At 68.4% G+C, this 23,110-nt stretch overlaps 2 protein-coding genes across 2 annotated transcripts; one reads left to right on the top strand and one right to left on the bottom strand.

The window, feature by feature from the left end:
- Positions 1-1,048: 1,048 nt before the first annotated feature.
- LOC139437485 (PWWP domain-containing DNA repair factor 4-like) lies at positions 1,049-10,524 on the bottom strand. The gene is made up of 3 exons (XM_071211498.1): positions 10,425-10,524; positions 6,905-7,004; positions 1,049-3,044 (listed from the first exon to the last, which is right to left on the bottom strand). Exons 1-3 carry the CDS (start codon positions 10,522-10,524, stop codon positions 1,049-1,051), a joined length of 2,196 nt encoding a protein of 731 aa, XP_071067599.1.
- On the top strand, positions 10,267-21,725 carry FBXL16 (F-box and leucine rich repeat protein 16). The gene is made up of 7 exons (XM_058285582.2): positions 10,267-10,591; positions 15,722-15,842; positions 16,714-17,372; positions 17,973-18,481; positions 18,708-18,792; positions 19,103-19,166; positions 19,867-21,725. The coding sequence occupies exons 3-7, from the start codon at positions 16,728-16,730 to the stop codon at positions 20,013-20,015; spliced, it is 1,452 nt and encodes a 483-aa protein (XP_058141565.1). The 5' UTR covers positions 10,267-10,591; positions 15,722-15,842; positions 16,714-16,727; the 3' UTR covers positions 20,016-21,725.
- The last annotated feature ends 1,385 nt before the right edge of the window (positions 21,726-23,110 follow it).

The raw sequence follows: 23,110 nt of genomic DNA on the forward strand, positions 1-23,110 counted from the left end.
TTCCGAGGCGGGCCCGGGGCCGCCCTGCGGACCCTGCCCACGAGCGTGGAGAGGCTCCGAGCCCGGCTGCGTCCACCTGCCCTGCGCGGGTCAGGCCTGGGGGCCCCAGGGGTCCTCGGGGCGAGCCTCGGGGGGGGGGGGGGGGCAGCATGCTCTGTCCCCGCTCAGGGCTGTTGAATGAGTGCTACGAGGAAGGGGGGGCTCTCTGGGGGAGACCCTACGCCCCTGCCGGCCCTGACACCACGGAGAATCCGGAGCCAGGGGGACACCCGGAGCGACAGCGGCCCCCGTGGACCCGGCCATGCCAAGGCAGGGGAGGGGTGGGGGGGCAGGGCGCGTCCCAGCGGCGGAGACCTCCAGCCCTGTGCGTGGAAGGGAGAGGATTAGGAGAGGGAGAGACAGGGTGGCGAGCGCGTGGGGCGGAGGGGACGGACACAGCTGCCCCCTCCAGCGCTGCCCCTGCCCTCCGGTGACTCCAGCCACCCCAGGGCCCGAAGGCTGAGGCTGGCGGAGGAGCCCGCTGGCCCCGGGGAGGGGAAGGCTGGGCGCGAAGCCAGCGCAGCCAGCGCTGCGGGCCACCGCCCCCTCCCCTGGATCCAGGCCTTCCCAGGGCAAAAAGGGGCACAGGAGCCTATGAGGTCACAAGCGGGGCGCAGGGCCTGAGGCCAGGCTCGTGGGGGTCCGGGCAGAAACGAGGCGCCAGTGGAAGGAAGGGAGAGGGCTCCCAGGTCAGCACCCGCCAGCTCCGGCCTCGGAGCCAGCCAGTGGGCTCCAGGCGCCCTCTGGCGGCAGGATGAGGCATCAGCCAGAGAAGGGGCCTGGGTCGGAAGGCTGGAAGGGGACGGTGCTGGGCCCTGAGCCACCTCCCCGAGGGCAGGCTGCCCCTGCCCCTCGTCCCGGCTCAGCCCTTGCGAGCCCAGGCCATGGTGCTCATGGGCACCCGCCCTGGACAGAGGCTTCTTGGCCTCGCCCAGGAAAGCAGTTGGTGTCATTAGCTCTTGCAGGTGCACGACCCTGCAAGACACGGAGCCAGAAGCCCATGCTGGCGTCAGGTGCTGTGGTGCAGGGCCCGGTGGGCGGCAGTGCCCAGTGCACCGGGGGAGGATGCCAGGGCCCGGTGGACGGCAGTGCCCAGTGCACCGGGGGAGGATGCCAGGGCCCGGTGGACGGCAGTGCCCAGTGCACCGGGGGAGGATGCCAGGGCCCGGTGGGCGGCAGTGCCCAGTGCACCGGGGGAGGATGCCAGGGCCCGGTGGGCGGCAGTGCCCAGTGCACCGGGGGAGGATGCCAGGGCCCGGTGGGCGGCAGTGCCCAGTGCACCGGGGGAGGATGCCAGGGCCCGGAGGGCGGCAGTGCCCAGTGCACCGGGGGAGGATGCCAGGACCCGGTGGGCGGCAGTGCCCAGTGCACCGGGGGAGGATGCCAGGGCCCGGTGGGCGGCAGTGCCCAGTGCACCGGGGGAGGATGCCAGGGCCCGGTGGGCGGCAGTGCCCAGTGCACCGGGGGAGGATGCCAGGGCCCGGTGGGCGGCAGTGCCCAGTGCACCGGGGGAGGATGCCAGGGCCCGGTGGGCGGCAGTGCCCAGTGCACCGGGGGAGGATGCCAGGGCCCGGTGGGCGGCAGTGCCCAGTGCACCGGGGGAGGATGCCAGGGCCCGGTGGGCGGCAGTGCCCAGTGCACCGGGGGAGGATGCCAGGGCCCGGTGGACGGCAGTGCCCAGTGCACCGGGGGAGGATGCCAGGGCCCGGTGGGCGGCAGTGCTCAGTGCACCGGGGGAGGATGCCAGGGCCCGGTGGGCGGCAGTGCTCAGTGCACCGGGGGAGGATGCCAGGGCCCGGTGGGCGGCAGTGCTCAGTGCACCGGGGGAGGATGCCAGGGCCCGGTGGGCGGCAGTGCTCAGTGCACCGGGGGAGGATGCACGGGCCCGGTGGGCGGCAGTGCTCAGTGCACCGGGGGAGGATGCCAGGGCCCGGTGGGCGGCAGTGCTCAGTGCACCGGGGGAGGATGCCAGGGCCCGGTGGGCGGCAGTGCTCAGTGCACCGGGGGAGGATGCACGGGCCCGGTGGGCGGCAGTGCTCAGTGCACCGGGGGAGGATGCCAGGGCCCGGTGGGCGGCAGTGCTCAGTGCACCGGGGGAGGATGCCAGGGCCCGGTGGGCGGCAGTGCTCAGTGCACCGGGGGAGGATGCCAGGGCCCGGTGGGCGGCAGTGCTCAGTGCACCGGGGGAGGATGCCAGGGCCCGGTGGGCGGCAGTGCTCAGTGCACCGGGGGAGGATGCCAGGGCCCGGTGGGCGGCAGTGCTCAGTGCACCGGGGGAGGATGCCAGGGCCCGGTGGGCGGCAGTGCTCAGTGCACCGGGGGAGGATGCCAGGGCCCGGTGGGCGGCAGTGCTCAGTGCACCGGGGGAGGATGCCAGGGCCCGGTGGGCGGCAGTGCTCAGTGCACCGGGGGAGGATGCCAGGGCCCGGTGGGCGGCAGTGCTCAGTGCACCGGGGGAGGATGCCAGGGCCCGGTGGGCGGCAGTGCTCAGTGCACCGGGGGAGGATGCCAGGGCCCGGTGGGCGGCAGTGCTCAGTGCACCGGGGGAGGATGCCAGGGCCCGGTGGGCGGCAGTGCTCAGTGCACCGGGGGAGGATGCCAGGGCCCGGTGGGCGGCAGTGCTCAGTGCACCGGGGGAGGATGCACGGGCCCGGTGGACGGCAGTGCTCAGTGCACCGGGGGAGGATGCCAGGGCCCGGTGGACGGCAGTGCTCAGTGCACCGGGGGAGGATGCCAGGGCCCGGTGGGCGGCAGTGCTCAGTGCACCGGGGGAGGATGCCAGGGCCCGGTGGACGGCAGTGCTCAGTGCACCGGGGGAGGATGCCAGGGCCCGGTGGACGGCAGTGCTCAGTGCACCGGGGGAGGATGCCAGGGCCCGGTGGGCGGCAGTGCTCAGTGCACCGGGGGAGGATGCCAGGGCCCGGTGGGCGGCAGTGCTCAGTGCACCGGGGGAGGATGCACGGGTGAGCGGGTGGACGGGGGAGTGGAGAGATGGGGCGTGGGGGCTGGATGAGGGAGTGGGCGGTGAATAGGATGGATAGGTGGGAGCGGGTGGGTGGATGGGTGGGTGGATGGGCGAGGTGAACAAGTAAGTGAATGAATGGATGGGTGAATGATGAGTGAATGAATAAATGAGCAAATGAATGAGCAAATGAGAGGTTAAGCAGGTGAGTGAATGAATAAATGAGTGGACAAATGAGTGAGTGGACAAATGAGAACAATGGAATGACCAAGTGCATGCACGACTGAGTGAGCAAGTGAGAGAAAGAAATCCCAGAGTCCAGACAAAGTGGCAGCTGGCCGTGCTCACTGGGGGGCTCCCCCGAGCACAGGTGCGCTGCCCCCAGCCCTGGCCCTTCCCAGGGGTTCCCTCCATCCTGCCGGGGAGGAGGAGGAGGGCACCAGGAGCAGCAGGAGAACCTCAGGCCAGACGAAGAGGGAAGCTCCTCCGAGTCGGGCCAGAGGAGGCCCCATCAGCCCAGGGAACACAGAGGCGGGAGCTGCTGCCTCCCAGGGCCCACGCTCCAAAACGGGGTGACCAGCCTGAGCCCCCCCACCCCGCTCCTCCCCGGCCCCGGCTCTCAGCCCGCTGGCGGTCCGAGGAGTCCACAGCGACGAGAAGGTGCCCGTTGCCCGGCCCGGCCGCCTGCCGCCCTCCATCCACCACCTTCAGTTCTCAGCGCAGCATCTGCAGCCGCAGGGGCTTCGGGAAGTGCTGTTTGCTGTCGGAAATAAGCGAGCTCCGTCAGCGGATGAAACAGAGAAACAAAACGTGGTCCCCGCGCTCCAGGGACTGTTCTTCAGGAACGAAGTGCTGAGACGTCCTGGAACAGCAACGAGATCATGCGAGAGCAGCCAGTCCCAGGGACAAGTGTCGGACGCCACTTATGTGAAATGTCTAGAAAAAGCACATGCGGAGACAGGAAGTGGGATTAGGGATTATCTGAGGGAGGGGAAGGGAGCGTTGTGGCTTGGTGGGTACCGGCTGCAAATGTTAGAGATTTTTTAATAAAATGACAGAAAGGAAAGCTGCTGCCAGCTGCAGCTGCCCACACCTGGCCCAGTGGGAGGGGGGGCAGGGGGGCCACACTCTGGGCGGGGCCCAGTGCATCTTGGTGGGCCTCCCAGGGAAGGAAGGGCACCCAGCCCCAGTGGGCACCACGGGCCGGAGCCCCCGCCCTGTGGCCTCGTTCTCCCCGTGGCACCTCCTGCCTGCACTGCTGTCCCAGGCCACGGTGGGGCCAGCACCACCCAGTGTGACAGCCAGCGTGGGCCTTCCGGGACCTGGGACTTTGCCTGAAGGGCCCCGTGGGCCAACAGGGTGCTTTGCCCGGTACAGGCTTTCTTGTGCATGCATTGAGCGCCTGCTGTGTGCGGCCGTGCTGGGCCTCGAGGCCCAGTGGAGATGACTGACAACCTCAAGGGCAGCAGTCACAGACTCAGGCTCGAGTCCCGCTCAGGCCGCCTGAGTGTCAGAGCCCACGAACGGCTGAACCGTGCAGACGGACGGACGGTGGCGGGGAAGCTGGCTGGAGAGGTGGTGTGGGAGCTGAGGGGGCGCAAAGGGCCGCGAGCGGGAGGAGCCTCATCGCCGAGAACAGCAGCCCAACAGCCTGCAGTGAGGACGCCAGCCCAGGCCCCTGCCGCCCTTGCCGCCCTCCGGGCCCCCTGGGCTTGCAGCTCCAAGAAGAGGGGCCGAGGGGTGTGGACGGCCAGTAGCCCTGGGACCCTGCTCAGCTCTCAGCTCAGGAGGCAGTGGGCACAGGGGCGGGGCAGCGCAGGGGCCGCAGGGCGGAGCCCAGATGGGGAGCCCCGAGAGTCAGGGTTCCCATGGCCAGCTTGCCGCTGCGCCCCTGCACGCTCTGCTCCCCAGTCTCTCCTGCATTGTTCTCTCTCTCTAAGCCTGCCTCTGTCTCTCTGTCTGTGCCTCTCTGTCTCTCTGTCTCTCAGCTTGTGCCTCTGACTCTGAGTCTCTCTGAGCCTGTGTCTGTGTCTCTCTGAGCCTTTCCTTCTGTGTGTCTCTGTGTCTCTGTCTCTGCCTCTCTCTGAGCCTGTGTCTCTGTGTCTCTGTCTCTCTCTGAGCCTGTCTCTGTGTCTCTCTGTCTCTGTGTCTCTGTGCCTCTGTCTCTGCCTCTCTCTGTGTCTCTGAGTCTCTCTGTCTCTGCCTGTCTCTGAGCCTGTGTCTCTGTGTCTGAGTCTCCAAGCCTGCCTCTGCCTGTCTCTGAGCCTGTCTCTGTGTCTCTGAGTCTCTGTGCCTCTCTGTCTCTCTGAGCTTGTGTCTCTGTCTCTGCCTCTGAGCCTGTGTCTCTGAGTCTCTGAGTCTCTGTGCCTCTCTGTCTCTCTGAGCTTGTGTCTCTGTCTCTGCCTGTCTCTGAGCCTGTGTCTCTGAGTCTCTGTGCCTCTCTGTCTCTGCCTGTCTCTGAGCCTGTCTCTGTGTCTCTGAGTCTCTGTGCCTCTCTCTGTCCCTGCCTGTCTCTGAGCCTGTCTCTGTGTCTCTGAGTCTCTGTGCCTCTCTCTGTCTCTGCCTGTCTCTGTGTCTGAGTCTCCGAGCCTGCCTCTGCCTGTCTCTGAGCCTGTCTCTGTGTCTCTGAGTCTCTGTGCCTCTGTCTCTCTGAGCTTGTGTCTCTGTCTCTGCCTGTCTCTGAGCCTGTGTCTCTGAGTCTCTGTGCCTCTCTCTGTCTCTGAGCCTGTCTCTGTGTCTCTGAGTCTCTGTGCCTGTCTCTGCCTGTCTCTGAGCCTGTCTCTGTGTCTCTGAGTCTCTGTGTCTGTCTCTGCCTGTCTCTGAGCCTGTCTCTGTGTCTCTGAGTCTCCGGGCCTGCCTCTGCGTGGCTCCGCCTTCCTGGGCCTCTGCCCAGGCCCCTCTTGTCCCTTGTCCCGGGGGCGGGAAGTCGGTTCTGGGTGACTGCACACTTCAGGCCTTCCCCAGAGGACCCCTGGAGGGGCAGCTGCTGGGGGCTGCGTGAGGGGCGCTGGAGGCCACAGTCACTGTCTCGGGCACCCCTGACCGGCCCACCTGCAGCCGCTGCCCGGCCCCCACGTCCCGCCGGCTGGTGGTGATCTTGGACCCCTCTCTGTCCCTCCGGGTCCTCCCTAGGAGGCCCTCATGGAAGGAGCTGTGCCCTCTGCAAGCCCGCCTGGAGGGGTCTGGGCGCGGGTGCTGGGCACTGACAGAGGGGACAGCACGAAGGGCGGCAGGAGGTGGCCGGGATGGACCGGGGCAGGGCGCGTGCCCCAGGCCGGGCCGGGAGGGCGAAGCTCCTACAGCAGACGAGGAACCCCAAGTCAAGGCCGAGGGCAGCGGGTGGGGGCGGCTCTGCCAGGCCCGGCGGCCGTGGGAGCAGCTTGGACTTGGCCCTGAAGTGCCCGCCGGGGTGGGGAGGGTGAGACGGCCCCTCCTGTGTCCCCACCTGAGCCTGGGGCCCCCTACCCTGTGCCGCAGCCAGGACTCGGGCTGGCCTCCCTTGGTGGGGCTGGGGGCTGCGTCAGCGGGGCAGTTCCCACCCGGAGGGGCGGGAGGGTGCCTGGACCAGGGCCTCCCCAGTAGCCCCCCAGGGTGACCCCCACCCATCCCCCCAGGAGCCAGGGAGCTGGTCCTAGGGTCTGAGCTGCACTCTCTGGCCCCCGCCCCCTGGCCTGGCCCACCCGCCCGTCCCACGGGCCATGCGCAGAAAGATTCCATCCCCCGGAATGGTTTCCCCCTTTGAGGAAAAATCCACCTCCTGCCCCCCCCCACACACACACACCTTGCATCTTCTCAAGGAGCTGAAAATGCAGCTGCCGATTGATTTGCAGCAGAGCTAAAAATAACCACCAGGCTCCAGCCAGGGCCCAGGAAAATATCCCATTGCTAGGAGACGGCTGTTACTGGGAGACCGCCATTGCTAGGCAACCCGGGTTGCCGTGGTGACAGCTGGGCCCTGAGTCATCCTCAGCCCCTGGCAGGTCGGGACCCGGTCCCAGGAGGCCTAGGTGGGGGGGGAGGCAGGGAGCAGGAGCCCCCCAGCCCGTGCCTCTAGATGCCCGCCCTGGCCTCCTCCGGGCCTCTGCTCTGGGCAGGGTCAGGGCACAGGGTCCCCCCAGCCCAGGGGCTTCGGGGCAGGAATAATCAGCTGCTGTCGACTGTGGGGCTCTCGCTGGCCATGCTGGGCCGAGGCCCTTCACAGCACCCCCTTGAGGCCCCAGACCCCTCCCCCAGGGAGGGCTCAGAAGGGAGACCCCTGCTAGGGGGGGCATGTAGCCCTAGAGCCCTCCCGGAAGCCCGGGGCCCTCCCACAGCCGCGCACCAGGGAGGAGTCAGAGCTGCAGTGCGCCCCTGGGGAGAGCGTCCGAGGTCACCAGCCACCCCCGCCAGCCCGTGGCCCCAGAGCAGGCACCCTGGCAACCAGACTTGGGGGCCTGCGGGGGCCCAGGCCCCGTGCTCTCCCAGCCCCTCCGGGGAGTCCCGCCAGGTGGAGCAGGACCCCACGGCCCCCAGTTCTGCTCCCAGGGTGAAGGCTGTTCTCCAAGGGTGCCTTCCAGAGCGAGCGCCCCACCCGGGAGTGCGGGGCCATTCTCACGCAGCCCCCCCACCCCCACCCCCGCTCCCCAAGGCTGGCATGTGCCTGGGTGAGGACCAGGGCCCGGTGGGGTGGGAGAGGCAGGCCCAGCCTGGCCTCAGGAGCAGACTCGGCCAACACCGTCAGGCCAGCAGGCGCAGGCAGGGAGGGGGTCCCTGGTGCTGGGGAGTGAGAAGATGGGTCCGTGGGCCCACCCACCTGATGGGAGGTTCCTGGAGAGCACGTCCTGGCCAAGATCTGAGGTGTCAATATAGCTATCCTGGTGCAGGTAGCAAGAGGGTGCCCCAGGAGAGGGGTGCCCCAGGAGAGGAGTGCCCCAGGAGAGGGGTGCCCCAAGTGAGGGGTGCTCCAGGAGAGGGGTGCTCCAGGAGAGGGGTGCTCCAGGAGAGGGGTGCCCCAGGAGAGGGGTGTCCCAAGAGAGGGGTGCCCCAGGAGAGGAGTGCCCCAGGAGAGGGGTGCTCCAGGAGAGGGGTGCCCCAAGTGAGGGGTGCTCCAGGAGAGGGGTGCTCCAGGAGATGGGTGCTCCAGGAGAGGGGTGCTCCAGGAGAGGGGTGCCCCAGGAGAGGGGTGTCCCAAGAGAGGGGTGCCCCAGGAGAGGAGTGCCCCAGGAGAGGGGTGCTCCAGGAGAGGGGTGCTCCAGGAGAGGGGTGCCCCAAGTGAGGGGTGCTCCAGGAGAGGGGTGCTCCAAGAGAGGGGTTCCCCAGGAGAGGGGTGCCCCAAGAGAGGTGTGCCCCAGGAGAGGGGTGCCCCAGGAGAGGGGTACTCCAGGAGAAGGGTGCTCCAGGTGAGAAGTGCTCCATGTGAGGGGTGCTCCAGGAGAAAGGGGCTCCAAGTGAAAAATGCTCCAGGTGAGGTGATGCTCCTGGTGAGGGGCACTCCAGCTCAGGGGGTGCTCCAGGTCAGGGGGTGCTCCAGGTCAGGGGGTGCTTCAGGAAAGGGGTTGCTTCAGGAAAGGGGTGCTCCAGGGGGGACGCTCTGGTTGGCAGGTGCTCCAGGGGAGGGTTCGGGGCATCCTCCTGGGCTTGTGGGGAGCAAAGGGCCAGGTGGAGACGGGGCTCAGCACCCAGGCCGCCGGCTGCTGTGGAGTGCACAGGTCCCCAGGAGGGCAGGACCGCACCTGCACCGTGGGAAGAGCACGTGGGGAGAGGGGCTGGGGACACCAGCAGGGAGACGCTGCTATCAGCGACTGAGGAGCGGGGCAAAGGCCCCGCAGCGGGGAGGGGCGCCGAAGGAGGAGAGGAGGCGGCGGCAGGTGCGGGGGGAAGCAGGCGGCAGGTGCGCCGCGGCAGGGCTCTCGAGCCTGTTCTCGGCCTCCTCAAGGAGGGCCAGGCTTGCTGAGCCCCTTCCGGGCACGTGACCTGAACGCACTTTGTGTCCTGCGTATGGGCAACCACACCTGTGCACTCAGGTGTGCCCACTCCCAGGCCCGAGCCCGAGCACCAGGCTCGCACCGCTCGCCGTGTTCTCTGCCTGAGGCCCTGGCACCTCCGCGGTCCCCCGAAGCTGGCCGGGCCCTGGGTCGGGCCGGCCGTGCCTGCACGCGGGCTGCGGGGGGGTGGCGGCTGCAGGAGGCCAGCCTGCCCTGCCCCCTGCGCTGGAGGGAGACCGGGCTGGGCAGGGGACTGGGCGCTCCCTGGGCACCCCGAGGGTCTGCAAGGGCCCTGTCCTGGCTGCCCCATCCCAAGCCTCCTTCCTTGATCTCGAGCAGTCCTGGAGGCAAGGTGGGAGCTTTGCGGTCTTGCCGTGCCATACTGGCCGGCGGTGTTGTCCCCAGCCGCACCGCTGCGCCCCCACACCCAGCAAGAACTGCGCTCCCGCCTCCAGCAGGGCCCACCCAGCAGACTTCCCTCCATCCAAGGAGCTCGCCGGCTCCCCGCGCTGCCTCTTTCCCAGATGAGACCCCAGCGCGCCCCGCTCACACCACAGCTCGCTCTCCCTTCCCCCAGGGAGGGACCTCAGGGTGGGCTCCATTAGCATCCATCCTCCTGCCCTGCCCCCACGGAGCCCGGGGTCCTCGCAGCACCCTCTGCGCCCCCAGCCCCGGCGCCCCTGCACAGCGCCTGCTCTCCTTCCGCCTCCTGTGCCTTCCAGAGGGGACTGGCCACCTTTCTTCCGGCCTCAGGACCTTTGCACACCCCTTCCTGCCCAAGACCCCCTCCCGCTCTTGGGCTCTCGGCTCGAGTGTCACCTTCTCAGGAGGCCCTCCCCAACCACCGTAGCGGTCACCCTCGTGGGGCCCTCTTGCACGTTCACGCGTCTCTCTGCGGAATGACCTGCTTCAGTCATTTGTTTACGGTTCTCCGGGCGGGGCGCGGCTGCGAGGGCGGGCTCCGGGAGGCGCGCGGGGAGCGCGCGGGGCCGCGGGGCCCGCCGTCCGTTCGCTCCGGACCCCTCAGGTGGCAGCGCGGGGCCTGCCCCAGCCCCAGGGGACCGCGCCGCTCGCGCCGGGACCCGCGTGCGCCCGGCCCCGCAGGCCCGCGTCCCCGCCGGCTTGTTATTGTACGGGGGGCGCGGACCCGGACGCGCGCGGGCCCGGGGTGGGCGGGGCCGGGGCGGGGCTCGGCATCCTCGGCGCCCCCGGCCGGGCCCGCGCCCCCGGATTGGCTCCCGGCGCGGGAGCGCGCGCGCGGCGGGCTGGGCGGGGGGCGCGCGCGGCGCCTCGAGCGGCCGCGGAGGAGCGGAGGGAGGAGGGAGAGGGCGGAGGGAGAAGGGGCGGGAGGAGGCGCCGCCGGCTCCCCGCACCGCGGCCTTATTTATCTGGGCACCGCCGCGGCCTCCCCGGTGGGAGGCTCGGGGCGGCCGATCCTCCCCCAGCGGGGAGCTCCTCGCCCTGCGCGCGGCCCAGGGGCCCGGCCAGGCCCGGGCGCGGGGTGCGGGGCGCGGCGCGCGGGGCGCAGGCCTCGGCCGCCTCCCCGCCGCCGGCGCCCATGCCGGGCTCCCCATGAAGGGCCGACGCCTGCCCGGCAGCGTGGCATGAGCCAGGACCCCGGCCCCAGGTAAGGCGCGCGCGGGCCGGGCCGTGGGGAGGGCAGGGCGCCGGGCCACCCTCGGCAGCGGCCACAAAGCCGAGGGGTCAGGCTGCGAATCGCGAGGGCTTGCGTAAAGCACGCCCCGTCCCCGCGCGGCTGCGGGGCTTCTGGGCCTGCCGGGCCTCCCGCAGCCCCTCGGCCCGGGGGCGAGGAGGAGGCGTCTTCCCACCCACCCCCCGGGCCAGGGCCGCGGGTCGGGGCCACTTGAGCCGCTGAGGGGAAGCTCCTTGTCCCCGTGGAAAAGCAGAATTGCAGCCCCCGGGCCCCCTGGCTGGGCTGCATGAGGGCCTGGACCCCTGTTGCACTGTGCCTCCCGCCTCTGCCCCCAGCACCACCAGCTCCTGGGCTGCTGACAGGTGTGTGAGGTATGATTCGCCTCCAAGAAGCGCTCAGCGGATGGCTGGCCTGGAAAGGGGGGGAGAAGGGCCAGGCTGGAGGTGGCTGCCACACGCTGGTCGTGGAGGGCCTCAGAAGGGGAGCCGGGCACCCCAACGGGTGCTGTGGCCTCCTGGGGCTTTGAATGTGTGGGGAGAATCCCCACCCATCACCCTAGAGGGAGAAAAGTCCCGGCTGCTGGAGCTTCAGGGTCCCCGGCCCTGTGGCCACTCCCCCAGTGCCCCTGGCCCCTTCCTTACCTGGGCAGGGAGAGCAGATGGCAGGTGGGGCTTCACCTGCACCCAGCCCCTCCCCCGCACCCACCGCCGCTCAGGGCCCCGGGCCAGGGTCTGCCCAGGCCTCGCTGGGGCCAGGCTGGGCACGTGATGGAGGGCTGGACAGGGGCCACGGGCTCGCGGGAGCCGGAGGCCGGCGGCGCCACGCAGGGCCAGGGTGGGGCCCCGGTGGCCACAGAGTCCGGCGTGCCGGGCACTTGGTGGCCCCAGGACCAGGCCTGGCCCCCTCGGAATTTGAGGCCCAGCCGTAGACACGGGTGGTAGTGCAGGGGGCCCCAGGGGGCCCCGTGCTGGCTCCCACCTCCACTTGGTCTGGCCCGTGGTTTGAGGCAGGCCTAGAAGCCTGGCAGTGGCCACTGCCAGGAAGGCCCATCAGGCAGAACCCCCCCCCACGGAGCGTGCCCACTTCTTGGGCACTTGAGCGCCCCTGCTCCCACTGGTCAGAGGAAAAGAGGTGGCCCCCAAGGTACGGGGGTCCCAGGGCCCTTGAGGCAGCTGGACCTCAGCCTGGGAAGCCCTGGGTTGGCGAGAGGCCCCTGGGTGGGGGAAGGCAGCCCCTGGCTTGTCATCCGGGGGATCTGGCTGCTGAGGCTCAGAGCGTGGCACTGGGAGGGGTGGGGGTGGCTGGGAAGGGAGCACCTGGAGGAGTGGGGGTGGCTGGGAAAGGAGCACCGGGGGTGGGTGCAGGCCCCACTCCCGCCCTGGCAGGAGGGAGGTGGGGCGGGGTGGCAGCCCAGCTAGCGGGCCCCGGAGTGCTCAGGTCCTCGGGTGCAGAGGGGCCCTGCGGCGAGGCCAGGAGCCAGAGCTGCTCCCCGGGAACCCCATCCTGAGTGGCTAAGCCAGTCCCCAGTGTGGCCCGGGACCTCTCGCTGCTGGAGCGCTGGCTTGAGCCTCCCTCGGGGCCCACGTGCCCCTGGGGAGCTTGGGTGGGGCCGCCTGCACCCCCGAAGTGTCTCGGAGCCGGGGGCGGGCGCAGAGCGCTGCTGTTATGACATGTGCCAAGTGCAGGGAGGGGAGCGTGCCTTAGTCACGGGGCTCGTCGTGGAGTTTGCCAGCCCGCCTGTGTCCCCGAGCCCGAGCAGCCCCATTTGTCCCCCCAGCCCCCAGGGCTGCCACTGGAGCCGAGCCACGCCTCAGCAGACAGTGCAGGTCCTGCCAGGGCCATGGCCCGCGGGGTCCAGGGTGGACTCCGTCCTGGCCTGGTGCTCCCAAGATTTCGCGTCAGGTGGGGGCTGAGCCCCCTGAGCTGGGGGCTGTGCGGAGGGCGTCTCTGATGTGGACGTGCAGGCTGTAGCCTCGGGAAGGCAGGGCAGGGCTGTGATGGGGCGGCGGCCCAGGGAGGGTGGTACTCGGAGCAGCCCCCAGCCCCCTGGCTATCCAGTTGTCTGGCCGGGACCTCAGGAGCCAGCCAGACCTGGGGTCTTGAGGTCAAATCCCAGGTTTGTGCAACTTCTGGAAACGGCTCTCTGAGCCTGGCCTTCCCCACTCGTGGCCAGACAGCGTGTGGCAGCTCAGAGCAGTGGCAGGTCAGGGGTCTGGAGTGGCCAGATGATGGGGCGAGGGCAGCCGGCTTCCTCAGCCCTGCAGCTCCCGCGGGGGGCTCCGCCGAGGGGGGCGTGAGCTGCTCTCATGGCCCTGGGCCGCCCCCTGCCTCAGGGACTCGAGCATCCACTGATGCCCCAACCCCAGTGGCTTCCCTTCCCTGTGGCCACTGGCCATGGTCACAGCTAGGGTCAGCTTGGTGACACCTCCCCCACTGACCGTCCTTCCGTCACATCTGCCCCATCCTCCTTCAGGTCCCCGGGCCCTCTGGCAGCTGCACCCCTTTCTGTGTGACCCCACTACCTGGGTTGCCGCTTCTCGTTTGTGCACTTGTTTGTTCATTCAGGCGTTCAGGCAGCAAGCCTCATGGGCCGCCCAGGCACACTGCAGTCTGCCCTCCAGGACGCAGCGATGGTCCACGCACAGTGGACAGGGACAAGAGCCCCGCGCAGCGAGTGCAATCCTGGAGGTGCCTTCTGAGGCTGAGGGTGCCAGCAGGGAGGCAGGAGCAGTGCTCCCAGTGAGAGCCGGGGTGGGGGGCGGTTGTCGTGCTGAGGAGGGGGTGGTCTCCCAAGCAGGGGGACCCATGCGTGCTGTGTGCCGAAGCAGGGAGAGGTAGGAGGAGAGGGATGGGGTGGGGCAAGCTGGACCCTGGGATCAGGCATAGGGGGGAGGCTGGAGGGTGGGAGGTGGGCTTGCTGTGTCACAGCCCACCCTGCCTTGACCTGCAGATGGTGCTGGCACAGCCTGCTGTGGACTGTCAGCTAGGTAGCTGCCAAGTGCCAGGGTCCCCTGGGAGCTCCCAGCTGCTCTCCGCGCTCTCTGGGTCCACTCTGCTCCCCCTACGTGCTTCCCCATGAGTCTGCTGGGATAACACAGAGGCCAAGACCAGCTCTTCCCTGTGGCACCTGTCCCAGCTCCAGCTGACAGCCGAGGTGGCAGGAGGCCCTGGCTCCAGTCTCCCTTAGGTGCACCCCTCCACAGCCAGCCCTGGGAGGGGCACTCTCCCAGAGGCTACTCTCCAAAACAAGGTTCAGTAGGCGGCGAATGAGGCTGCAAGCTGCAAGCTTGGCTGCCTTTAAAAAGCCTCTCTTCCTAGCACCAGCCCTGGAGGTGCTTGTCCCCTAACGGGAAGGGCGGCCCTGAGTGGCCTGCAGCTGCCCCACCCCCTCCTGGCAGGTCCCCGGAGCCCCCCGGGGTTGTCTGTGGGCAGTCGCAGGTGCCAAGAGAGTAGGGGTGGCCAAGGCCAGGACGAGGGGACGCTGGTCTGAGCCCGCCGAAGACCTCTTCCTAACTGGCAGGAAGGCAGCCCCTGCCCCGGTCTGGGAGCTCTGCTGTCCCCTGGGCACTCACGCGGGGGCAAGGTGTAGCTGCTGAGTTTTCCTCTGGGGGGTCGGGAGGGTGGCGTCAGGGCTGGAGTTCAGGGAGCAGCTGGAGCCCAGCAGGCTGTGTGGACACAAGATGGAAACGCAGCAGGGCCGCCTCCGAGGGGAGGCGGCTCTGGCCACGGGCACGGGGTGAGGGCCGGCAGGGCAGGGCTGTGCCTGCTGGCAGGGGCCGGAATATGGGCTGACGGAGGCCGAGCCCAGAACCCCCCTCCCGGGCCTGCCCCTCCATCCCGCCGCCTCTCAAAGTCTCGCTTGATTGCGGGGGTGGGGGGGGGGCGCAGACGCGAGCTGCTGGCGAGGAAGGGAGGAAGGGAGCGCGGACGGCCGAGCCTCCACGTGCACCCCCCCTCCGGCGCTCCACGTGCGCACCCGAGGCTGGGAGCATCTTCAGCCTAAACCGGCACCGCCTTGGGTTATTTCTCCCCGGTGCCGCCTCCGCCGCCTCCTCCCATTCTAGCGGGAGCGAGCGGCTTCTCTGCCCGCTTCGGGGCCCCTCCCTGCCAGCCGGGCTTGCCAGGCCTTGGATTTGCCGGGGCGGCGCCGCACCCCACCCCAGGCAGCCGCTGTCCGCGGTGCAGCCGGCTCAGGCCCGTCCGCGCACGCGCGCAGCCGTGGCCGCTGTCCGTGGTGCTGCGCGCCGAGCGGGAGCCGGCCAGGCCCGGGCTGCTGACGGGGAGGGCCTGGACTCGGGGAAGTTGTGCAGGCCGGGGCTGCTTCTCCCCTCGCCTCAGGGCTGGGGGTAGCCAGGGCCCCCGGCCTGTCCCTCTGCCAGGCGTGGCTGTCCCTGGGCTGGGACCCAAGGCAGTCCCCACTAGGCCTGGCCAGCTCTGAACCCTGCCCTCGCCACTGTGGGCAAACTGCGTCTGAAGACGGGGTGACAGGAGCAGATGACCCACAGAGCTGCTGTGAGATCCAGATGGCTCTGGACAAATGCATCAGCCAGCCTGATGGGGCTGCGACTTCCTGCTCGTTAGCTGCCCGGGAAGGGCAGGGCAGAGCTGGGCAGCCTCCTCCGGGCAGGGCCCGAAGGACCTGACGACACTTTGGGGAGGGGGAAAGGGAGAAGGAGGGCACGGAGGGCCTGGCGTGGGCCTGCGGGCGTGGAGGCTCAGGGCCGGAAGGCTGGGGTGGGGGGGTCCCTGAGCCTTGAAACCATCGTGCCTGGTTTCCAGTGAGACCCCAGCCCAGACTGGAGTCTGGGCAAGGATCTCTCTGTCTAGGGAGTGGAAGCTGAAGCTTTTGACAGGTGCTGCGGCGAGGCCCCACACTAGCGGGGCCTGGAGGGAGTGTACGTGGGGTCTGAGAGCGGGCACGGGGTACTCAGCCCGGGCCTCACGTCAGCTCTCGTGGCCGGTGACGCCGCGCCCACCTGCCGCAGTCTGTGAGGGCCCCACCCCGAGTTTGCAGGGCGGGAAGGAGAGACGTGCTCGGAAGTCCTGGGCTGGGTTCCAGGGTCACCTGCACGCCTGGGAAGACGGAATGTGCTCTGCCCTCAGGTCTGGAGAAGTAACCTCAATGCCACCTTCCGAGCAAGCACTCACTACGAGCCAGGCGCGAGGCTCGAAACCTCTCACACACAGCCCCGCGGCGACTTCTCCAACTCCACAGGGCTTAGAGGTGAGGAAACCGAGGCTCTGAGGAGGCAGGGGCTGGCCAAGGTCACAGCGCCTGGGCGGGGCCCGTTTCAGGCCCAGGGCGTCTGGCCCCAGAGCCCGGCGGCACCAGCTCCTCGCTGGACATTTGGGGCAGGGCGGGCAGGAGGTGAGCTGGCCTGGGGAGCAGATGGTGGAGCCACGGGGGCCTCCCTCCAGGGCTGCGTGCACAGCTGCCCCTGCCGTCCACTCAGCTCAGAGGCCTGCGGCGGGGGGGGGGGAGCCTGTGGACAGATGACCGTGACCCCCAGCCCTCCCACGGCCAGCTCAGGTCCAGCGGCCTCAGCCTCCGTGCCCCCATCTGTGTGATGGGGACGCTTGTCACAGCATTGTCCTCGCTGGGTTGGGCATAGAGAAAAAAGAGATGCTTCATGCGTCTTGCTCGCTGTGCTGGCGTCACGGTGGACCCTGGGAGGACACCTGCTCTTTCCGTGGGCAGTTCCTGAGCCACAGAACCTCTGTGGGCGCCAAGATGCTGAGGGGCTGGGGCCACGGCCCACCCCAAGCCCTGTCCTCCAGCTCCTCAGACCCTGCCCAGTGTGGGGGCAGCAGGCAGAGCAAAGAGTGCATCTGACTCCCTATCACTCCTGTTTTCCGCCATAAAATGGGAACCGCAGTGCCTAAGTGTCAAAAAGGGTCTGTGAGCAGGGAGCTCCGTGCATACAGTCAGCGCTCAGTGCACGTCGGCATGACCGGCCCTGCCCTCCTGGCAGCGCTTGCACACGCACGAGGTGGGGGAGGGACTCACGTGCTTCCTGGAGGGTGGGTTCGGGGAGGGCCGTGGGCGGCGCGAGAGCACGGCAGGCTCACTCCCTCTCCTCCCGGCCCCTGCGCAGCGCCAGCGGGGAAGATGTCAAGCCCGGGCCTCGGCAGCGACCCCAAGCCGCCGTGCTTGCCTCGCAACGGCCTGGTGAAGCTGCCCGGCCAGCCCAACGGCCTGGGTGCCGCCAGCATCACCAAGGGCACTCCGGCCGTCAAGAACCGCCTCTGCCAGCCGCCGCCCCCGCCCGCCCTCCCTCCGCCCAGCCTGGCTGCCCCGCTGCCCCGGGCTGCCCTGGCCGGGGGCCCGTGCCCCCCGGTGGGGCTCCCCCTTGGCGGACCGGCCTCGGCCCCGGCGCCCGGGCCCCCGGCGGAGCGGCCGCCCCTGGCCACGGATGAGAAGATCCTCAACGGCCTGTTCTGGTACTTCTCGGCCTGCGAGAAGTGCGTGCTGGCGCAGGTGTGCAAGGCCTGGCGGCGTGTGCTCTACCAGCCCAAGTTCTGGGCCGGCCTGACGCCGGTGCTGCACGCCAAGGAGCTCTACAACACGCTGCCCGGGGGCGAGAAGGAGTTCGTGAACCTGCAGGGCTTCGCGGCGCGCGGCTTCGAGGGCTTCTGCCTGGTTGGCGTCTCGGACCTGGACATCTGCGAGTTCATCGACAACTACGCGCTCTCCAAGAAGGGCGTCAAGGCCATGAGCCTCAAGCGCTCCACCATCACCGACGCCGGCCTGGAGGTGCGCGCCCGGCTGCCGGCGGCGGGGCGGCGGGGGAGGGCCCCGCAGCAGCTGCCTTGCCAGGGTGGAGGGCGCGTGGGGGTGGCCGCAGGGAGGGCTTGGTGCACGGGGGTGTGAGAGCCGAGGGCGGCTCCGGAGCGGGGGGAGGCGGGACGAGCTGCCGAAAGCCACGGAACCTGGTAAAAAATGAAGAGGCCTGGCCCCTTGTTAAAACATTAGGGAGACAATAGAGCAGTCCACCAACTCGGGGGCCTTCTGAGCCAGGGGTGCTGGAGGAGAGAAGGAGCAGAGCTCAGAGGGGCAGCGGGAGGAGGGCTGGAGCACTCACGACGTGCCGCAGACCCCAGCCCGGCCCGGGCTCCACAGGTCCCCGTGCCCTGCCGCCTCTGGAAAGTCATCGAGCCGGCTTAGGCATGACTCAGGCACACCCGGCAGCGTTGGGCTGGATGAGCGTGTAATGCACAGCTAGAGACCCCGCTCCCCAGCCCCCGCGGGCTCCCTTGCCCCGTCTCCTGCAGTGCCCACCCGCCCTGCGCCCCCAGGCTCCACGATGATGTGGGCAAGGTGGGGGGCGTCCTGACCCCAGCCGCCCGCGTGCAGGTGATGCTGGAGCAGATGCAGGGCGTGGTGCGCCTGGAGCTGTCGGGCTGCAACGACTTCACGGAGGCGGGGCTGTGGTCCAGCCTGAGCGCACGCATCACCTCGCTCAGCGTGAGCGACTGCATCAATGTGGCCGACGACGCCATCGCGGCCATCTCGCAGCTGCTGCCCAACCTGGCCGAGCTGAGCCTGCAGGCCTACCACGTGACGGACACGGCGCTGGCCTACTTCACGGCGCGCCAGGGCCACAGCACGCACACGCTGCGCCTGCTCTCCTGCTGGGAGATCACCAACCACGGCGTGGTCAACGTGGTGCACAGCCTGCCCAACCTCACTGCGCTCAGCCTCTCGGGCTGCTCCAAGGTCACCGATGACGGCGTCGAGCTCGTGGCCGAGAACCTGCGCAAGTTGCGCAGCCTCGACCTCTCCTGGTGCCCGCGCATCACCGACATGGCGCTGGAGTACGTGGCCTGCGACCTGCACCGCCTGGAGGAGCTCGTGCTTGACAGGTGCATGCGTGAGCCCCAGAGTCTGCAGGGGGGTTCTCGGGAGAGGGTGGGGCCACGGAAGGACAGGATGGGGGCGGGGCCAGGGCTGGGGTGGGCGGGGAGAGGGCGGGGCTGTTGTGGGTGCGACCAGGCCAGGGGCACTCCCGGAAAGGAGAGCTGGAGCTGAGGGGCCGCGCGAGACACTTTGAAAGTGGCTTCCGGCGTTCTCCCTCTGGTCTGCCCACAGGTGTGTCCGCATCACGGACACTGGCCTCAGCTATTTGTCCACCATGTCGTCACTCCGCAGCCTTTACCTGCGATGGTGCTGCCAGGTACCAGTCTTCAGCCCCCGGGGGATGGGGGAGAATCTGGGGGGCTGGGGGGCAATCCGCCAAACCTATGTCAGCCACTCTCAGACACTTCAGGGAAGTCTGGGATCCTGTGCACCCAGTGGCCGACCTAGGGGAGCCTTACGGGGTTCCCAGGATCTTCGCGGGCACTCCCCAGCTGTCTCCTGGCTCCGTGGGAGGCTAAGAACCCCCCCATTTTGAGTCCCGCCTCCTGCACCTGCGGCAGCTCCAGCGTGGGGGTCCCCTCCCAGGGTCTGAGCAGAAACAGTTAACCCTCTCGCCTCCCGCCCAGGTGCAGGACTTCGGGCTGAAGCACCTCCTGGCCATGAGGAGTTTGCGTCTCTTGTCTCTGGCAGGTGAGACCCCTGCCTCCCTGCTGGACAATGACCAGCGCCCTCCACCCCCCAGGGAGGTCCGACACCCCACCCCAAGCCTTGTGCTGACTCACGGCATCCCAGGTCTGAGCAAGCTCTAGCCGGGCCAGGCCACGGGTGCCACCTTCTGCCCTTTCCCAAGTTGGGCCCTTGGTCAGGCCCCCCCCCGCCCCGCCCCCTGAGCCCCGCCCCCAGCCCGCCCACTGAACCCCGGCCCCACCCGCTGCGCTCCCCGTCCCGCCCCCTGAGCCTGGCCCCGGCCCCACCCGCTGATCGCCGGCCCCGCCCCCTGAGCCCCAGTCCCGCCCCCCTGAGCCCGGCCCCGCCTGCCGAGCGCCGGCCCCACCCACTGAGCCCCAGCCCCGCCCACTGCGCTCTCCCAGTCCCGCCCCCTGAGCCCGGCCCCGCCCACCGAGCCTCAGCCCCCGCCCGCTGCGCTCCCCAGTCCCGCCCCCTAAGCCCGGCCCCGCCCGCCGAGTGCCGGCCCCGCCCACTGAGCCCCAGCCCCGCCCACTGCGCTCCCCAGTCCCGCCCCCTGAGCCCGGCCCCGCCCGCCGAGTCCCAGTCCCGCCCCCTGAGCCCGGCCCCGCCCCCTGAGCCCGGCCCCGCCCACTGAGCCCCAGTCCCGCCCCCTGAGCCCGGCCCCGCCCGCTGAGCGCCGGCCCGCCCCGGCCCCCCGCAGGCTGCCCGCTGCTGACCACCACCGGGCTGTCGGGCCTGGTGCAGCTGCAGGAGCTGGAGGAGCTGGAGCTGACCAACTGCCCCGGAGCCACGCCCGAGCTCTTCAAGTACTTCTCGCAGCACCTGCCCCGCTGCCTCGTCATCGAGTAGCGCGGGGCCCCTCCCGCCCCCGCGTGGGACACCGGCCTTGCTCCTGGTGGGGGGTGGGGGCGCCTCTGGGCCCCTCTCTCCCGGGCCTGCCCTCAGGGGAGCCCACGAGCCCCTCGCCTAGCTGGGGGGGCGGGGCGGGCCTGCCAAGGGTCAGCCCGGCCCCGCCCCCGGCCCCGCCGCTGCTCCCCCGGCCCCGCCCCGGCCAGCGAGGGGCGGCGGGAGGGCCAGCCCCCCGCACGCACGCACGCTCGGGGACTTTGTGCATGCCCCTCGCGCCCGCACTGCACGCCCGCCCTCCACCGCGCCCCAGCCGCCGCCATCTCTCGTCTCGTCGCGGGGGGGGGGGGGGGGGGGGCGAGGCTCGGTCCTGGGGGTGCGCTTTGAGCACGCCAGACCGCCGCCCTTCCCGCCTTCCCCGCTCATACCCTGCTCTTTGTCTCCCGCTGTCCCTCCCCCCCATCCCGGGCAGGGCCCCGGGGATTGAGGGGGGCTGGGTCCCCCAGGACACAGAGGCCCGAAGGAACCCCAAGGGCTTCCCGCATCCTCCACTGCACCGCGCCTGGCGCCCTCCGAGGGTTGCGAAGGGAAACAGGCCACCTCCAAAAGCCATGGCCCGCGAGGATCCCAAGCCCCATCCACCCCTCCACGGCATCCTGACCCCCCGGGCCTCCCCTCTTCCTGCCACTGTGTTCCCTCCCCCTCGGGCCCACAGGTCCTCAGGCCCTGGCCAGCTTGGGGCAGGATTGCATTGGGAGGGGGACAGACTGGCTGGCGATGACTGTCGTGTCCAACTGGGGTGCCCGTCAACGTAGGGGTGATGCAGGCCCTTTGAGAGCTCCTAAGCTGGAGCGACACCTCGGGGTATCAGCCCCAGGAGGACCCCACATCTCAACCCCTGCAGCATCTGGCCTGGGGGCTCTCGGCACCCCGCTTCCCCCTGAGCAGGTGGGGTCTGGGTCCCAGCCAAGGCTCAGGGCCAGCGCCAGCCAGGGACTCCGATCTTCCGTGGCCAGCACACCCTCCACCCTGGAGGAGGGAGGACCCACCCGCACCTCGGCCCTCCCCAGCTTCCCAAGCCTCTGCCTGCCCCATGGGCTCTGACCGGGTTCTGTCCGATCCCAAAACATCGAGAAGTCCTGGGGGGATGCTGGCACATCTTGGCAATTGCTGAGGAGGGGGCTGGGACCCCTTTCCATCCCAACTCTGAGCCCCAGAAGATACTCTGCCCACCCCCCATTGAGGGACATCCCCTATCTGGTTGGAAGGGAGTAGCCAGTTTCCAGAGAGCCAGAGAGTGAGAGAGAGTGAAAGAGAGCGAGAGAGAGAGATGCTGTTGAAGCAGAGAAGCGTTCAACAGCCCAAAGATTCCACTGCCCTGTGGAGAGCCGGCTGGGTGCTCCAGGGCCGAAGTGGTAGGAGCCAGTTTCTTCAGCCTCCCTACAGTCCCCTAGTGGGGAGGGGGTAGCTGTCCATTTGCCCAAAGTATTAATGCAACTGAAGCTGTGATATTTCCAACGACTGTAGGAGGAAATTTAAGGGGAGAAAGGAAAACAAAACCAACCAACCCCTAAAATCATTTTCTTATTGTACATAATGACCTCATTCTCCTGTATATGCGGAAGATATAACCTTATATTTGGTAAGTGTTTCTTGTGCTATTTTATCACGTGACCTGTTTATAAAAATATATATTAAAAAAAGTTGTAAAAACGTGTCTGAGTTGTTTCTAGGTCATCAGCCTGTGATGGGGGCAGGGTGTACCTGCTCTGGGCAGCCCAGGCTTCTGGGGATTCTTGTGTACCTCTCAGCTCAACCTACTCATTCGTTCTTTCAACAACCAAGTAGAGGGTTTCCTGTGCCGGGCTGGGAGCATATCAATTACTTTTTTTTTTTTTTTTTAAAGATTCATCTTATTTATTTCTCCTGCCCCACCTGTTCCCTCCATTGTCTGTTCTCTGTGTCCCTTCTCTACGCACTCTTCTGTGTCTGCTTGTATTCTCATTAGGTGGCTCCGGGAACCGATTCTGGGACCTTCTGGAGTGGGAGAGAGGTGATTACTCTCTTGTGCCACCTCAAGGTTCTGCTACGTCTTCTTATTTTCTCTCCTGTGTCTTTGTGTCATCTTGCTGCGCCAGCTCTCAGCACTGACCGGCACTCCTGCACAGGGTGATATTCACACGTGGGCTGGCACTCCATGTGGCCAGCTTGCCACGTGGGGCCAGCTTACCCTCACCAGGAGGCCCCGGGCATCGAACCCTGGACCTCCAATATGGTAGATGGGAGCCCAATTGGTTGAGCCACATCCGTTTCCCAGGTCAATGACTCACACAAAGTCCCTAACCTTCCACTGCCTAAAGGGAGAGAGACAAACACTAAGGTCATTGCACACAATAGTACCTCAAAAATACCTAGTATCCAGCTGCTCCTTCCAGGAGGGCAAAAATTAGCCCGGTTCAGCACAGAGAAGCGGAGGCATCCTAAGGAACCACACAGTGCCTCTAGGCCACACAGTGCCTCTAGGAAGCACAGCATCCTAAGGAACCACACAGTGCCTCTAGGCCAGCCAGGCCTTGCACCCAGGAGAGAAGGAGCGGGTGGGGGTGGGGGTGGGAATGAGAGAGGGTCTTCTGTTGTGTCAGGCACTGGCTGAGACAGACACAATCCCTGCCACGGGAATTCACGCCTTTGTGAGGCAAGAGCCCGAAGACAAAGCAGCGGGTTGTGACAAGTGCTGTGGAGGTGGCAGGGACCAGAGAGACCACATCAGATGCGCTGGCCAGAAAGGTTCTCTCTGGGATGACATGTAAGCTGGACCTGGAGGGCAGAATGGTAGTAGAGCCCTCCAGAGGAGGCTCAGCGGCCCTGAGGCAGGAGAGGGCTTGGCCGCTGGAAGGAGGGATGGAAGCTGCTGTGGCCGAGGCGCCGGCCGCCAGGAAGAGCGAGGCTGGACACTAGTCCAGAGACAGAGGTCAGGGGCTTGGGAGGCCTTGAGAGCTGGGTGGGGGCCCCGGGGGCCTGCAGCAAAAGGGGAACCTGGCTGTGGGCGGCCCATCCCGGGGAAAGACGGCTGGGGAGAAGGGGAGTGTGAAGACGGA

Source organism: Dasypus novemcinctus, chromosome 23, assembly GCF_030445035.2.
Source record: "Dasypus novemcinctus isolate mDasNov1 chromosome 23, mDasNov1.1.hap2, whole genome shotgun sequence".
Taxonomy (NCBI): domain Eukaryota; kingdom Metazoa; phylum Chordata; class Mammalia; order Cingulata; family Dasypodidae; genus Dasypus; species Dasypus novemcinctus.